The sequence below is a fragment of the Mauremys mutica genome, chromosome 5 (genome assembly GCF_020497125.1).
Source record: "Mauremys mutica isolate MM-2020 ecotype Southern chromosome 5, ASM2049712v1, whole genome shotgun sequence".
Taxonomy (NCBI): Eukaryota; Metazoa; Chordata; order Testudines; family Geoemydidae; genus Mauremys; species Mauremys mutica.
Genome location: NC_059076.1, coordinates 140795809 through 140812052, shown reverse-complemented (window position 1 = coordinate 140812052; position 16244 = coordinate 140795809). Strand labels below are relative to the sequence as shown.

The 16244-nt window shown below is 54.7% G+C and overlaps 1 protein-coding gene across 1 annotated transcript in view; it reads left to right on the top strand.

Moving 5' to 3' along the window:
• ATP6V1B1 (ATPase H+ transporting V1 subunit B1) overlaps positions 1-16244 on the top strand; it is a 75547-nt gene that overhangs the window by 25479 nt on the left and 33824 nt on the right. Inside the window, exon 2 of the mRNA XM_045019023.1 lies at positions 8663-8718. Within this exon, the coding sequence (XP_044874958.1) occupies positions 8663-8718 (56 nt within the window). The remainder of the gene's footprint in view (positions 1-8662; positions 8719-16244) is intronic.

The following is a 16244-nucleotide window of genomic DNA, read 5'->3' as shown; positions in this document are numbered from 1 at the left end:
TCACTTTGGGAATAAAAGAGACAAAGGAGGGGAGACCAGTGACTGGGGGAAGCAGCCCCCGCAACCCCCAACCCCCCCCCCCCCCCAGGCTGCAGAATGGGAGGCTGGTTTGCTGGGCAGAATTGTGAGGTAATTGGGTACCAGAGAGTTGGCTAATTGTAAAACTGGAAGGAATTAAGGGAATATGAGCGTCGACGAGGGTGTGCGGGAGTGTGGGCTGGAGCTATAGACAGCGAGCGGGGAGGCAGCCGTTGGCGGTGTGAGAACAGAGATGGGGTAGCAGGAAAGAGGGTGGGAGTCCAGGGGGATTGGCCGAAGGCGCTAGCTATGTACTCAGAAGATCAGGGTTTGCTTGCTAATTCTTCCACAAACTTGCTGTGTGACACCTGGGCCAAGTCAATGAATCTCTCATTGTTGGAAGTCTCCATCCCCCAAATGCAGCTCCAGCTCCGTCTAATCCCTTTGTCTTGTCTGTTTAGACTGCAAACACCGAAGGGCACGGCCTGTCTCTTACCGTGCTGATGTAGTTTCTAGGTGCCTCTATAGTATAAAGTCAGACCTGGAACTGCTTTTTCTGGAGCACAATTCCCATTGACTTCAGCGGAAATGGCACCTACTCACAGCTGACAGAAGTGAAGTCCCTGCACTCGGCTCCTGGCTTTGCCTCTAATGCCTTCCGTGATTGTGGGCAAGGCAGCAAGTCTGTCATGCGGACCGTGATATTTAACGACCCCGCAGAGGTGTTGCGAGGATCAGTCAGCTCACAGAGTGCTTGGAAGACAAAAAGCGTTAACAATGATTCATGTTTTTTAAAACGTCTTTATAAACTGGATGACATTGCACCTTATGCTGGGACTGTGTCAGATTCCCCAGCGGAGTGGAATTGAACCAGGCCAGTACTTGGAGGGGAGATTCCCGCCCCCGCCCAGCCCAGGAAAAACCTAAATGCTGCAAGAAATCTTCTGAAGTATTTTGCAGTGTTGTAGTAGCCGTGTTGGTCCCAGGATATGATAGAAACAAGGCAGGAACTTCTGTTGGTGTAAGCCGGAAGAAGAGCTCTGTGTAGCTTCTTTGGGGCCGATAACAGATATTCCATCACCCACCTTGTCTCTGACATGAAGTCATATAAGAACATAAGCTCGGCCCAACTGGGTCAGAGCAATGGTCCATCTAACCCCACCACCCTTCACTCTCAGTCAGTCCTGAGATAATGCCCCTGGGTGCTGCTAGCTGCCAGAGATGTCATCTGCAGGAGGAGAGGTCATATCACGATGATGAGCGCGTATAGTCATTACAAACCTGCTGATCCTTTCCGTGAAGGGCGCGGTGTGAGTCTGCTGTCCCGTGCGAACGCCAGCTTGGGAAAGAACTCGGCGGTTTCCCTACCTTGAGCCCCACTAATGTTTCCAGTCAGTGTCAGCTTATGCTGCTCATCAAAATGAATCTCTTGTTGCTAAAAGGTGCCTGCTAGCTGGACTGCCAGCCCCATCTGTCCGTCTGTGTGTCACTGAGGCACCTGTCACCATGATACGTAAGCACTGTGGAGAGTGAATTTAAGTACAGAACAGGCACATGAGAGGCAGCAGCAGAGCAGATCTCCATTGTCAATGAGCATCAAAGGCTGGGGTGGGGGCAGGAAGAAGACTGAGAGGGCAGCTCTGTCTCCGTCGCCCCATTAGATCCCTTGCTCCTTTGCAGAGTCTGAGGAGCCAATAAACTCCAGGAATAAGGGAAATACGAAAGAAAGTGCTTTGAGGTTCTTGACTAGACAGAGCAAAGTACTCTAAGGTGTTAAGACAACATGGTGAGCATAGGAGTAGTATCAAAATATGCAACCCATGCTCTGGGGTCCCTAAGCCTCTGACTGCCAGGTGCTGGGACTGGGTGACAGGGCAGAGATCACTTGATAGTTGCCTTGTTCTATTCATTCCCTCTGGGGCACCTGGCATTGGCCACTGTCGGCAGACAGGACACTGGGCTAGATGGGCCATTGGTCTGACCCAGTCTGGCCGTTCTTCTGTAGATGGATGTCTGGGGATGGAGGAACTGATAGACAACTAGATGGGGATGTATGGGGATCGACAGGAGGGTGGTTATGAAACATGCCTTTGCACACCTGAAAAAGTCAAACCATCTGTACAGAAAACGTAAGAGCTGAAAATACACTATTGTCATTGCTCAGGCATTTTCTGTCCATTCTGGGAAAAGCATGGCAGGATCCCAGCTCTGCCAGCCAGGCACTTCAGGATCCTTCCTTCATTTGATGCCAAATAATAACATAACGAAAAAAATAAAAACCAGACACTGATGCCAAGCCAAGTTCTGCTCAGCTGCTGCTCTGGATTTCCTTCTGGGAAGAGGCCCAGGAACCTCTAGGACACATCCATGTGGCTCAAAGGTCAAGTGGTCATAATATCACCCACCATGAACCACATCGTGAAGGTAACACATGGAAAGAGGGTCGTGTCGCCCAGACCTCAGCTTGTTCCCAAGTAGAATCACCCAAAGGGGCAGGAGAGGACAGAGCCAGTGAAAGTGATGGACAGAAAACAGCGTGGGACTGATCAGTCTGGGCTTGAGATCTGGCGGGACTCAACTTGAACGGGAAAGTGGCAGCTCAAGGGAGTTGTGGGGGAGGGACAGGCTGGAGGAAAGATCTGAGTCCTGCGCGTACTTACCTGCGTATCCTGCTTGCCGTGGAGATGATAAATGCTGGGGCATGAGCCCAGGTCGGGGGACTGGAGCAGAGCTTCCAGAGCAAGCACATGTTTTAAAAGAGGTGTTACCAGAATGGCCAAACCCTCCATCTAGTCAGCTGGTCTGTCTCTGAGAACAGAGGCAGGCGTAAGCCCTCCTTGTGCAATAGGAAACGAAGGCCTGATCCCCATTGGAAAGACTCCCATTGACCTAGATGGGGCCCTTGTCTCCGGACCCCAGCTGAGGATCAGTTATGTATGTCCCCACGCATGAGGTGTGCGTTGGCCCTTGTCACCGTATCCTCCGGTTACGTCATTGCACGGGCTGTGCATATCAGCAGAGGGTCCTATTCGACTCGGGAGCTGGGATTCAAAGTGGATCTCTGTAGGTACCAGATCTACCCACTCCCCGGAGCGCTGCTGAGTTTGTATCTAGTGGGATTCACTGACATCACCAGTCATCCAAGCAGCCCAGTGGGTGGGTTGCAAATGGGGCAATGTAGAGATGGATGAACTAAGCAGCTCCACTGAGCTCAGGCGTTAGGGCAAATGCGTCTCAAGGGCGATTAACCCTGGTGCTTCTGGATGGGAGCCAACCTCCTACAAGGACCAGGGAGGAATTTCCCCCCTCTCACAGGGCATCACATTGAGCTGTTAACACAAGTGCATTGTGGGAGGGCAGGTGCCCTCTGAAGACTCCCGTGCTGGCTGTTCACAAGACCAGTGTTGTGTCTTTTGCTCTTTACACAGCACTACCACTAATCCAAGCGTGGTGGGGTCCAGAGAGCCATGTCTGCTGCACTCGCACCACGGGGAAGGCCTAGCAATGTAGACACACTGCAGTTCTGGCTGCTTTCTAAAATGTGTGAGAGCCCCCGCAGTGAGAGCCAGGAGAGGGCTCGCAAGCTATTGAAAGGCACGCTGCCCTATTCGTATGCACTGCAACAGGAGACCAGACTAGAGGAGAAAATGGTTTGACGTGATAAGGCAGGGAAGGGAGCACCGGAGTACGCGGGCCATTGAGCTGTAAGGCAGAAGGTCGGGTAGCCGAGCACATGGTCAGACTGAGTCTGGCAAACCAATATTCCTGCCATGCTGGACACTGGTTGGGCTGCCACCTGCAGGGCTGCCCCCGATGCCACCTGCACAGGTAACCGGCTTCTGAAAACTGCATCATTCGAGGCGGAGCCATCAAGGCTGAGGTCAAAGGGCGCGCTCTCCCGGCCTGCGAGAACAGGTTTCCCAGTACGGAGCCGTGCAGTGGGACGGCTGCCCCACTCCAGTAGAACAGGGGTTAAAAGCAGCCCTGGAGAGGGCGGCCGCTGGGAAAAGCAGTGAGAGCAGCTGAGGGAGTAGCTGGCCACAGGTGGGGCCAGCTCAATCAGAGCCCAGCTGGCCCTGATAAGAGGGCAGGGGGGCAGGACCTGGTAAAACCCCAGGCTGAGGCCTTGTCGACGGCCTACGAAGGTCCTGGGGTTACAGAGGTGCAGCCCGGGGTTAGGCAAAGGCGGCTGGTCCAACCCCCTTGCCAGTGATGAGTGGCCATGACGTCTGCCCCAGGGAGCGGGGGCTGGATGGTGACTGGCAGTAGCCACTGAGGCGAGGGGAGTTTAGAAGATTGGGGGTTCCCCTGGGAGGGGAGACCTAGAGCGTGGGGACTGCCGTGGGGGCAGAACCCCTAGGGCAAAGGGGCCCTGGGGTCCGGGAGGCACACAGGGCCTGAGGCAGGTGAGCCACTGGCCAGCAGAGGGTGCTCTGGAGCTGGAGTTGAGCTAATTCCCAAGGCGACCAGCAGGAGGTGCCATGCCGGTGAGTCCGCGGTCTGCTACAAGGCAGCAGCGGCTCCGCAATCCTGCAGGGCCAAGTTCTAAATAGATGACCCACGTCAGGCAGCCAAAACCCTGACAGCCTCTGGATTCGTGCTGGCCTGCAATCAAAGGGGTGCGTGTGCGCGTGTGCGCTTAATGCCGTGAGGTGTAGTAAGGTTCAAGTAATGTTTGTAAGGCTCCTCGAGGCCCTAACATGGAAGGCAGAGACGAGCCCAGTGGGGCAAGGCGTAGATTACTCAGGGGCAGGTTTTTTCATCACTTTGCCATTGCTTGCTGCTCAGGACTGGGCTAGAAAGTACCCTGGAGTCTGACGCCTCTCACACCAGCTTTATGCCTGGCTGTGACTCTACTGGCGTCAGCAGAGTTACGCCCGATTTACACCAGGGGAAGTGAGGGCAGCGGTACAGAGAAATGGAGAGCACCGCTCTCTGGGAATGTTACTTTAGCATCTAGAGCAGCGGTCCCCAGCCTTTTTGTCTGACGGGCGCCAGATGAAGGACCGTGGCAGCGGTCGAGCATCCGCCGAAATGCCGCTGAATTTCAGTGGCATTTCGGCGGCTGCTCGACCGCCGGCCAGAATGCGGGCGTGTTGGGGACCGCTGACCTAGAGGCTCCAATATGCTAGGTACTGCATATCGCAAGAGACAGTCCTTGCCCTGAAGCTCTTGCAGCCTGAACAGACAAGGTGGGAGAAAGGAAGGATTATTATCCCCATTTTACAGGTGGGGAAACTGAGGCACAGCATGATCTAGTGACTTGCCCGAGGTCACACAGGAAGTCTGTGGTAGAGGCACAAGACCGTCCAAACTACAGAGGGAACCAAGGCACAAAACTCAGCTTCAGAGCCAACCTCCCTCCCAATCCAGGTGCGTCTGGATCAGGGGATCTGTCCTGGCCCGATGCATTAGAAAGGCCAGGTGCAAAGATAGGATCAGGACCTGAACTTTCCCAGAGCTCTGGAGTGACAGTCTGGGGCCATCTCCAGCCAAAACCTTGGGAGACTTGTGACTTCCTCAGTCCTTTGGGCTGAGCTGCATCCAGAGCTTTGGGTTCAAAAGAACCTGAGATTCCCAGGGAAGCTCTGAGACTATAAACCCCTGGGAAACAAAACTGGGGCAAAGGCCTTGCAGAGAACCACTGATCTCCTTGCAGCCTGTCTATCAACCTCCAGATGGGCCCCCACTGCAAACTCCGAACCCAGATTTCAACTGCTGAGCTAGGTTTGGGGCTCTTTTTTAGAGGCTCACCTGGGCTCCACGCTGCACCCGTTTGAAATGGTGGGTCTGCTCTGTATAAATGGCAGTGCGGGGCTGGGTGGCGATTGTCTCAGTGAAGCCAGATCACACGTGTTTCATTTACAAGTAGAAAGATGGATTTTTTTCTAACAGCTGGGCCTGCAGCCTTCCCCCTGGCCGGGCTGCACAAAGCTCTTCCTAGCATGCTGGCCAGTATTCTCCTGGTTCACGTGTAGTCCTCCATCTGTCTGCATCCATCTGTTGTCTCTTGTCTTGTACTTAGCCTGTTAGCTCGTGGGGGCAGGGACCATCTTTTTCTTCTGGATTTGTACAGCACCTAGCGCAGTGGGGTCCTGGGCCATGACTACGGATCCAGACACTGTCATAATACAAATAATAACGTTTGGTTTTCTTCTAATGGCCATACCCACAAGCTGCCCCCTGGGATCTGAGATTCAAGCTGGTATCATTCCATCTCCCAGCTCGCCGCCAGGAATAGAGGTTCCACAGGCTAAACCCCGCCCCTCCGTCCTGTGCAGCCCCATTGTCCTCCTGCCCCCACCTGTGCACCTCCACTTGCCGTCATGGGGTTGCCCAGGCGTGGGTGCTGGGTACACAGCCTTGCTGGTGATGCACAAGTCCGGCTCCTCCTGTCTTTAACCGAGGTAGCTCCAGCAGGAGGAACAAGCAGCCAAAGCGCCAGCGGATCTGGCATCGCTGAGCCCAGGGAGCGGCTGAGTAAGAAGGTGCCATTTCTTTTTGAGAGCGAGAGCCACTTTTCACAGCTTCCGACAAAACCACAGTGACATTTCTGAAGTGCTAAACTAACTTGTCGCCCAGTCACTCCACTGTCACGGTGTATGATGTCACCAGAGCCCTGCCATGGGGCTACAGCCGGGCAGCTGGCGGGGGCGGCGCCGTGTGCCCTCGTGAATTACACTCCAGGCAGCTCCACCGCCTGGGCTTGGGGGAGAGGCTGACGTAGGTTTCTCCTTCGCTTCCCTTCCAGCAGCGTTTGCGAGTTCAGTGCCTGGATTTTCGGTTGCAGCCGGGGTTGGTTTGGCCAGTGGGGGAGGAAACAGCCCCCTTTTGGGTGAAGGGGTCTGAAATCTGACTAACCCATCCCCCCACATCCCCCCTCCCCACCTTTGCCGCGGGGCAGCCGGGGCCTGGGGCTCCCAGATGTGCAAGGCCTAGTGGGCAGGTTGTGACCTTTACAGAAATGGTGGCTATACATGTCAGAACTAATGGACTTGACGCTGCGAGAGGGGGGCAGGGGAGAGAGCGCATTCAGGAAGAGATCAGCACACGTGCGGCTCTCGTTGCTGGAGGAATTTCTGGGTCTGGTGCCTGGGCGCACGGAGCTAGGGGAAGGGGATGGGCGCACCCTGCAGTTCTTTGCTGAAGGAGCTCTCTGGAGCTCGCTTTAGTTCACTGGCGAAAGGGGAGCAGAGTCCAGCGTGACAGACCCACCGTGGGGATTTTCAAAGGAAAGCAGCCATCTCTCCTCCTGGAACAAATCTCTGCTCACCTAGCAATGTCACAGGTGTCACTAAACCGCACACCGCAGCCACCTGGCTCTTCATGGTGGTAACGGGGATAAATATCCCTGCTCCAAAAGCCTGGCCCCTGCATGCTTGAGCTAAAGGAGAACCTCCGCTGACAGTACAGAGCCTATGACACACAGCTGGCCAGTTCTGATTCCATCCGGTAGAGGGCAGTTTGCCATCTAGCTCGCTCTCTCTCTCTCACCCACACACATGTCAGTTCCCTACACATGTCATGGACCAGCCTTTTCACAGTGGGCTGGATGCTGAGTTCGGGGCATCTCTGTGGGCCGTGTGCAGACATATAATTCCAGGTCCTAGAACCCAGTCCTGGCTTTAGGATTTAGCCATGAAGCCAGTCATGGGGTTACACAGTCAGACAATTAAATAAGATAATGGCTCCCCTCTTACTTGAACTTCAATGACATCTCAAGGGGGGGCACCCCCAGAAATGGTTCAGGTGGTACGTCTGCCCCTCCCACTGCGGTTCAGGGAGGAGACCGGCAGCCGCCTCGCTGCAGTTAGGACTCTGGCTCAGATCCTTCGGCCCATGCAGTGCTAAAGAATCCCCCCACCCTGTCTTGGGGATGGGGGCGCCAGCTGCACTGACTACAGGAGGCCCCTTTGGACGGCTCTGAGGCTGCAGAGACCCAGCGAGCACTGCTTCCCCTCCCAGCCGTGCCCCAGACACTATCAACCGGCTAGAGAAGATTGCGCAAGAGCTTTTATTTGCATACCACAAAGACCAGGAGGCATTCAGTGAAATTGAAAGACGGTAGATTCAAAATTGATGAAAGGAAATATTTTTTCACACAGTGTGTAAGTCGCCTGTGGAACTCATTGCCACTGGATGCAGTTAAGGGCTTAGAAGCTAGACAGCCAGAATGTTTTCATAGTTAACACTCACCCAGATTTTGGAAGGGACAAACCCTCATATTTAAGGGGTTTAACTAATCTCTAATTTACTTTATCAGCTCTTTGAGGGACAAAGGTGTGTTTGTACAGCACCTAGCGCAGTGCGGTCCCAGCCCATGACTGGAGCTGCTAGGCACTACCACAATGTAAATACTCTTCATAGGAAGTAGGATGAGACCTTAATAGGGGGCAGATTATCTCACTGCTGCCTGCTGTGGGGTTCTTACACCCTGCTTCTGGTGCTAGCGACTGGCAGCGGCAGGAGACTGGACCAGTGACCCAAGGTTCAATCTACTCTGGCAGGTCCTAAGATTTACAGCTTTGACCTTTCGATAGCCTGGCTGCTGCCTTGATGTCCCCGGGGCCATCCCTGTCTTGCCTGATCCTGGGAACCAGCCTATTCCAAGTCCGTTTCTAATGCCGTGCTCTTTGCTCTGCAGCGTACCGGACGGTGTGCGGGGTCAACGGGCCGCTGGTGGTGCTGGACAATGTGAAGGTAACCGAAATGCATTCCCTGGTGCTTTATCCTATGCCAAACGACTGGGCAGCATGTCACTGCGTCAGCCTTACGCTTTCTCCCACATTCTGCTTTGGGCTCTCCCTCTCGCTCGCACACAGCCCTTGGCCCCCGCCTCTCCCGTGAGCGGCCCCGTTTTCTCCGTCTGGTCCCTCCTTAGTGGTACCGTAGGAACAGCACTGCTGTGCCGGCCCGTTGTGCCAAGTCATGTGCTTTCACTTTAACTACAGACACACACAACGCTCCGGGCTTGTTGTCGCCTCTCGGCTGAGGTGAAGAGAGAGTTTTCGGGGAGATCTGTTGTGTACAACCTGCAGGATCCTGAGGGGCTTAGGGTCTGTCCGTCAGGTAGTCCACCCCGGGGGGGTCATGTCCAAGCTGAGTTTGGCTTAACCTTATCTTCTCCTGAGGCAAATGCACTTGGAATCTCCTTCCTTCGAGGTTTTTAAGGTCAGGCTTGACAAAGCCCTGGCTGGGATGATTTAGTTGGAGATTGGTCCTGCTTTGAGCAGGGGGTGGGACTAGATACCTCCTGAGGTCTCTTCCAACCCTGAGATTCTATGATACGAGTCTAAGCCGGGGAGGGGAGCAGGAGATGTATTTGAGTTCCCCGGGGGAGGCATCTCTCTGTGCCCCCCATGCCAGTAAGGCCCTGACTTGGCCCATCTTGGAATGACTGAAACCCCCAGCCCAGGGCTCGGGGGCAAAGAGAGGCACCCACAAGCCGAACCCCTTCCCCCCTGGGTTTCCCCAGCCCCTAAGCCGCCCAAACTCCACATCCCACTCGTGGGCTGGGGTGGGAGAACGGGGACTGGGATTAGCTCTGCTGAGCCCTGATGCCTTCTCAACAGGCGCCTTCTCTCCCAGCCCCCACAGGCAGCGCCTGGCTCAGCGCATAGGAGCCATTCGCTGCCGCAAAGACACGGCGCCCGCCCAGCCGCGGCCTCGCGCAGAGAGCCCCAGACCTCAGCCGGGGAGAGGTTTCCGATCTGGCTGCCTCTGAGCTCAGCGGGATCAGGATCGGGCCCCCTGTGTGGCATTTCCCCTCCAATGCAAAGCGGGAGGGAAGCTGCCTCCGGGGTTTGTGCCCATAATGAACAGAGGCCTCCCTAGGGCCGTGTGATTGGCCTCCTCGTTACTGCTTCTCCTAATGACCCTGCCTGACAGGCTACGGGGCGAGGGCCCATTCAAGGGGCTCCCGGGGCCTGGCATGGTGAACCTCCCACTTAGCTTCTCCGGCTGGCCGAGGAGGGCCAGCAGCGCAATCGCCTGGAGCAGGGGGTTTGCCCCCGGTGCGGGGAGCAGTGAGTGCACAAGAATGAACCTGACCCCCTCGGGCCCCCAGCAGAGGACCAGGCTGCTGCCCAGCTGAGTGTGGGGGGGAAGGGTCTGGTTCCCCCCACGTCATCTCCCCCAGCCTCCCCTCACAGAAGCACGTGTCTCCCCTGGGCGTAAAGGGCCATAAGCGGGGCCTGATTTGAGCTGCGTTCAGTGAGCAAGGGGGAGCCAAGGTGGCTTGTAGCTCTGCAGCTCCTTGATTTCCCCCTTTGCAGCTGCTGGGAGTAGCCAGAGCGCAGGGACGCTCAGCCCATGCCCCTTACACCTGGGGCTGCCCGGGGGGTCTGGTGCAAACAGAGCTGCTGTGCTGGTGATTCCAGGGGGGCTCATGTGCAGCTGGATCCACGGGGTTGCTGGTCTTTCTGCCCCCGGGGAGTGGGCCATAGCAGAAGGAAGGATCGAGGCTCAGGTGCACGGCAGTGGGAGTCAGGCCATGTGTGTAGGAGTGGGAAGGGGACTCTGATTCTGATCTACATCTGGACTGGGCAGCTGGGCTGGGCCCCGGGAGGAGGGGTGGGGTTAGCTGGATTCTCCTTCTTGTGCAACAGAAACAGGATTATCTGCCTCGCTTCAGGTAGTGATGCCCTTCTTCCCCCCAACCCCCCGTCAAGCCCACAGCGACAGCTGGGTGGCACAGGTGTTGCTACTGGCAGAAGGGTGGGGGAAAGCTGTATGGTGGATTAAGGTCGAGGCATTACAAGCCTGTACCAAGGGTGCCAGCTCCTGGAGTCACGTGAACCAGGGGTGCAAAGGAAAGCTTGAAAACATGACCTAAGGGTAACTAATGCATCAACTTTATCCGCCTGAGTCTGCTGAGAGCCTGCACCAACAGCTCTGAGAAGTGGGAATTGCCCTATACATCTCAAGGGGGTGTTAACCCCAAGACCCACTGTTCAGCTCAGCAGTGGAGCCTTCAGGCAGCAGGGCCGGCTCCAGGGTTTTTGCCGCCCCAAGTGGCAGGGTTGGGGGGAGCCGCAATCGCGATCGGCGGCAGCTCCACCGCGCTGCTTTCTTCTTCGGCGGCAATTCGGCGGCAGATCCTTCCCTCTGAGAGGGGCCGAGGGACCCACCACCGAATTGCCGCCAAAGAGCCCGACGTGCTGCCCCTTCCTCTTGCCGCCCCAAGCACCTGCTTGCTGCGCTGGTGCCTGGAGCCAGCCCTGTCAGGCCGCACAGTGGGCCTGGGGCACTCACCCAAACATTTACACCCCTGACGGTTAGGGTGAGTCCTGGGCAGGCACCCTGCTACCTCTGCTCCTGTTCCCCTGAGGGTGGGTGGTGTGGGGGGGAATGAATCCCAGCTGTTGTCCCCGATGCTCCTGGGGGAAAAGGGCAGCTCTCTGGGAAGGGGTGGGCCCCCCTGCCACCACCACTTTAAGAGGGGACCAGAGACACTGGAGTCCTTGTGTCATGCCCAGGGCCCCCGAGTGGCTGAATCGGACCCTGCCCAGGTGCAGTGAGGGGAGGAGGAGAGCAGGGCATCTCTCAGGGCCCAGCGATGACACGGGACAGGGAGAGGGGCCCTGATCCTGCCAAACTCCCATGGGGTGGAGGTGCCTAAATGCCTTGGAGGACGTGGGCCTGAGATCCCGACGGGGGAAGGCAGCTGCAGGGCACGGGGGGTGGTGGATCTTGCAACTGGAGCCCATTTGGTGTGGCCGGATCAAGGGAACCAACAAGGGGAGCCCTGCAGTGCCTCCCCCCAGCAGCTGATCTGTGGTACGGGTTGCCCAGAAGCACCTGCTGCAGGTGGGCTGTAACCAGAGAGGTGGGATCTACGTGGGCCCTGGGTCTGAATTAACACTCATCAAGGGGCGGAGAGACGGCCTGTCCTGGCACAGCCAAAGCCCCTCTTGGGCCGGGCCGAGAACAAGGGAGCCGTACAGTCCTTTCGGAGCCCTCCCTGGATTCTGTCCCCTTCCCTTCTTGGCACATGCTGCCTGCTTAGAGCTCTCCCCGCTGGCTGGATGACATGATGCAGCCATGCTGGAAAGGAACCATGGTATGTGGCACAGACACATGCAAAATCACGCTTAGTTTGTGTTTGGCCAAATCCTATGCTAAGCAAATGGTGTGTGTGTTGGTGGCACACAGCTAAAAGGTGACACATTTTATAAGTCCTTATGTACAAATGCTAGAAGTCTATATACTAAGATGGAGGAACTCTAGTGCCTGGTATTAAATGAGACTATGGATATAATGGGCATCACAGAAACTTGGTGGGGGAGTAGCGCTGTATGTGAAAGAAAACAGAGAGTCAAATGTAGTACACATTTTAAATAAACCAAACTGTACCATAAAGTCTCGATGGATAGAAATGTAGTGCTTGAATAATAAGAATATAGCAGTAGGGATATACTACCAACCACCTGACCAGGATGGTAATGGTGACTGTGAAATGCTCAAGGAGAGGAGAGGCTATAAAAATAGAAAACTCAGTAGTAATGGGGGATTTCAGCTATCCCCATATTAACTGGGTACATGATCCCCGTATTAACTGGGTACAAGTCACCTCAAGATGGGATGCAGAGATAAAGTTTCTAGACACCATAACTAACTACTTCTTGGAGCAGCTAGTCCTGGAACCCACAAGGGGAGAGGCAGTTCTTGGTTTAGTCCTAAGTGGAGCACAGGATCAGGTTCACAAGGTGAATATACCTGAACTGTTTGATAACAGCAACCATGATATAATTAAATTTAACATCCTGGAGGGGAGGACACCAAAGAAGCCCAGCACAGTAGCTTTTAATTTCAGAAAGAGGAACTACAGAAAACTGAAGAGGTTCGTGAAACAGAAATTAAAAGGTACGGTGCCAAAAGTGAAATCCCCGCAAGCTGAATGGACACTTTTTAAAAACACTATAATAGAGGCTCAAATTAAATATACCCCAAATTAAAAAAATATAGTAACAGGACCAAAAACCTGCCCCCCTGGCTAAACAACAAAGGAAGAGAAGCAGGCAGAGGCCAAAAGGCCTCCTTTAAGCATTAGAAGTTGTATCCTACCAAGGAAAATAGAAAGGAGCCTAAACTCTGGCAAGTGAAAGGTAAACATACAGTGAGACAGGCCAAAAAGGAATTTGAAGAGCAACTAGCCAAAGACTCAAAGTAATGGCAAAAAAAAAAATGTTAAGTACATCAGAAGCAGGAAGCTGCCAAAGAACCAGTGGGGCCACTGGACCATTGAGATGCTAAAGCAGCACTCAAGGACGATAAGGCCATTGGGGAGAAACTAAATGAATTATTTGCATCGGTCTTCATGGTTGAGGCTGTGAGGGAGATTCCCAAACCTGAGCCAGTCTTTTTATGTGACAAAGCTGAGGAACTGTCCCAGATTGAGGTGTCATTGAGGAGATCCTGGAACAAATTGACAAACTAAACAGTAATCAGTCACCGGGACCAGATGGTTTTCACCCGAGAGTTTTGAAGGAACTCAAATGTGAAATTGCAGAACTACTAACTGTGGTATGTAACTGATCATTTGAATCACTTCTGTACCAGATGACTGGCGGATAGCTAATGTGATGCCAATCTTTAAAAAAGGTTCCAGAGCTGACCCTGGCAATTACAGGCCTGTAAGCCTCACATCAGTACCGGGAAAACGTACAGAGATGAACATGATTTGTTGGGGAATCTTTGAGGGAGTCAACAAACGTGTACAAGGATGATCTGATGGATATAGCGTACTTGGACTTTCAGAAAGCCTTTAACAAGGTTCCTCACCAAAGGTTCTTAAGCAAAGTAAGGAGCCATGGGTTAAGAGGGAAGGTTCTTTCATAGAAGATTAGGGCTGGAAGAGACCTCAGGAAGTCATCTAGTCCAGTGGTTTTCAAACTTTTTTTCTGGCGACCCAGTTGAAGAAAAGTGTTGATGCCCACGACCCAACGGAGCTGGCTATGAGGGGTTTGGGGTGTGGGAGGGGGCTCTGGGCTGGGGCAGGGGTTTGGGGTGTGCGAGGGGGATCAGGCTCTGGGCTGGGGGTGCAGGAAGGGGCTCTGGGTTTGGGAGGGGGCTCAGGGCTGGGGCAGGAGATTGGGACATGAGGTTGGGGCACAGTGTTACCTCAGGCGGCTCCTGGTCTGCGGCGCAGCAGGGGCGCTAAGGCAGGCTTCCTGCCTGTCCTGGCACCATGGACAGCGCTGCGCCCCAGAAGCGGCGAGCAGCAGGCCTGGCTCCTAGGCAGAGATGTGGAAGTGGCTCCGCGCGACCCCCACCTGCAGACACCTCCCCCCCAGCGAAGCCGGTGCTCAGGGCAGGGGCAGCACCCGGAGCCCCATGCCCTCTCCTCCCCCCGCCTAGGAGCTGGACCTGCTGCTGGCCACTTCTGGGGCGCAGCGCGGTGTCAGAACAGGTAGGGACTAGCCTGCTTTACCCGGGCAGCACCGCCGCCGGGACTTTTAACGGCCCGGGACTTTTAACGGCAGTGCTGACCAGAGCTGCCGCGACCCAGTGCCTGACTGTACCCAGTCCTGGGTCGCGACCCGCAGTTTGAAAACCACTGATCTAGTCCAACCCCCTGCTCAGAGCAGGAGCAGCCCCATCTAAATCATCCCAGCCAGAGCTCTGTCAAGCCTGACCTTAAAAACCTCTAAGGAAGGAGATTCCACCACCTCCCTAGGTAACCCATTCCAGTGCTTCACCACCCTCCTCGTGAAATAGTGTTTCCTAATATCCAACCTAGACCTCCCCCACTGCAACTTGAGACCATTGCTCCTTGTTCTGTCATCTGCCACCACTGAGAACAGCCGAGCTCCATCCTCTTTGGAACCCCCCTTCAGGTAGTTGAAAGCAGCTATCAAATCCCCCCTCACTCTTCTCTTCTGCAGACTAAACAATCCCAGTTCCCTCAGCCTCTCCTCGTAAGTCATGTGCCCCAGCCCCCTGATCATTTTCGTTGCCCTCCACTGGACTCTCTCCAATTTGTCCACATCCTTTCTGTAGCGGGGGGCCCAAAACTGGACGCAACACTCCAGGTGTGGCCTCACCAGCGCTGAATAGAGGGGAATAATCACCTCCCTCGCTCTGCTGGCAACGCTCCTACTAATGCAGCCCAATATGCCGTTGGCCTTCTTGGATCAGTCAGTAACTGGTTAAAAGATAGGAAACAAAGGGTTGGAATAAATGGTCTGTTTTCAGAAGGGAGAGAGGTAAACAGTGGTGTTCCCCCTAACGGCCATCCTGCAAAGCCAGCTAGATTTCTTTGCTTATAGAATTGCTTTCTCACGGGGTGTGTAGATATTCACCTCCACCTGTGATACCCAGTATGTAAAATGCCTGTATTTCCCCAACGCCAGAAAATCTGGCATGTCACCACGGGCTCTGAAAGAAATTCCTCCCCATTGACACCAGTGCCCAGAGGCAGTTCCATCCCTTGTGCGAACTGACTAGCTCTGTTGGGTGTAGCTCCTGTTACCGGGAGGTTTTAGTAGCCGGGGGAAATGCTGCTGCTTGGTTTGACAAAGTGACCTCTAGTGGACACGGATGTGCTCATCCTGCATTTTCAGGGCAGATTGAGCCTGGCTGAAAGCTCTGTGGACACGGATGGGCTGGAGTTGTGTGTCCACTCACACCAGGCCCCGGTATGCTCACCGTCTGCTCAGTTATGGGGGCCATGATCTTCCGGCTCGGGCGCGGGGCTGGGCGTTCAGCGTTCTGTGTTTGTCACCAATCTCGGTGCTTGCCTAGAGACCAGGGATCGAACTCCCCTGTCTCAATGAGTCACTGTTATTGTAACCCTGGTATCCAGGCCCTCGTCAGTGGCATTAGGGCAGCTCTCGAGTTAAAAGCGGCCAGCGCTGAAGCCAGGAAAGCTGCATTCCATAAGTAGCTGCCCCTGGCTCCAGAGGAAGGGTTATGCCTGGTAATAAATAAATGCTTTGTTGATCAATTGCAACATCCTGGGTCGTGGCGATAGCGCCTTTCACTCTGACACGTGCAGGATGGAAATGAATAAGATCAGTTAAAGAGCTGGGCCACGTGTTCGATTGTTTTAAAAGAAGGTTTTTACTGGAGATTTAAAGTCCAAAGTTCACAGGCGTAGATGCCCAGTGGCCGGGGAAACTGCACCGTCCTGGCTGAGGCTAAGCCAGCAGGCCGGTGGCTGGTGCGTGGAACAGGACTGCTGGAGGTTTGGCGAAATGCCCATCCCTTGGAACGTACACAATTCG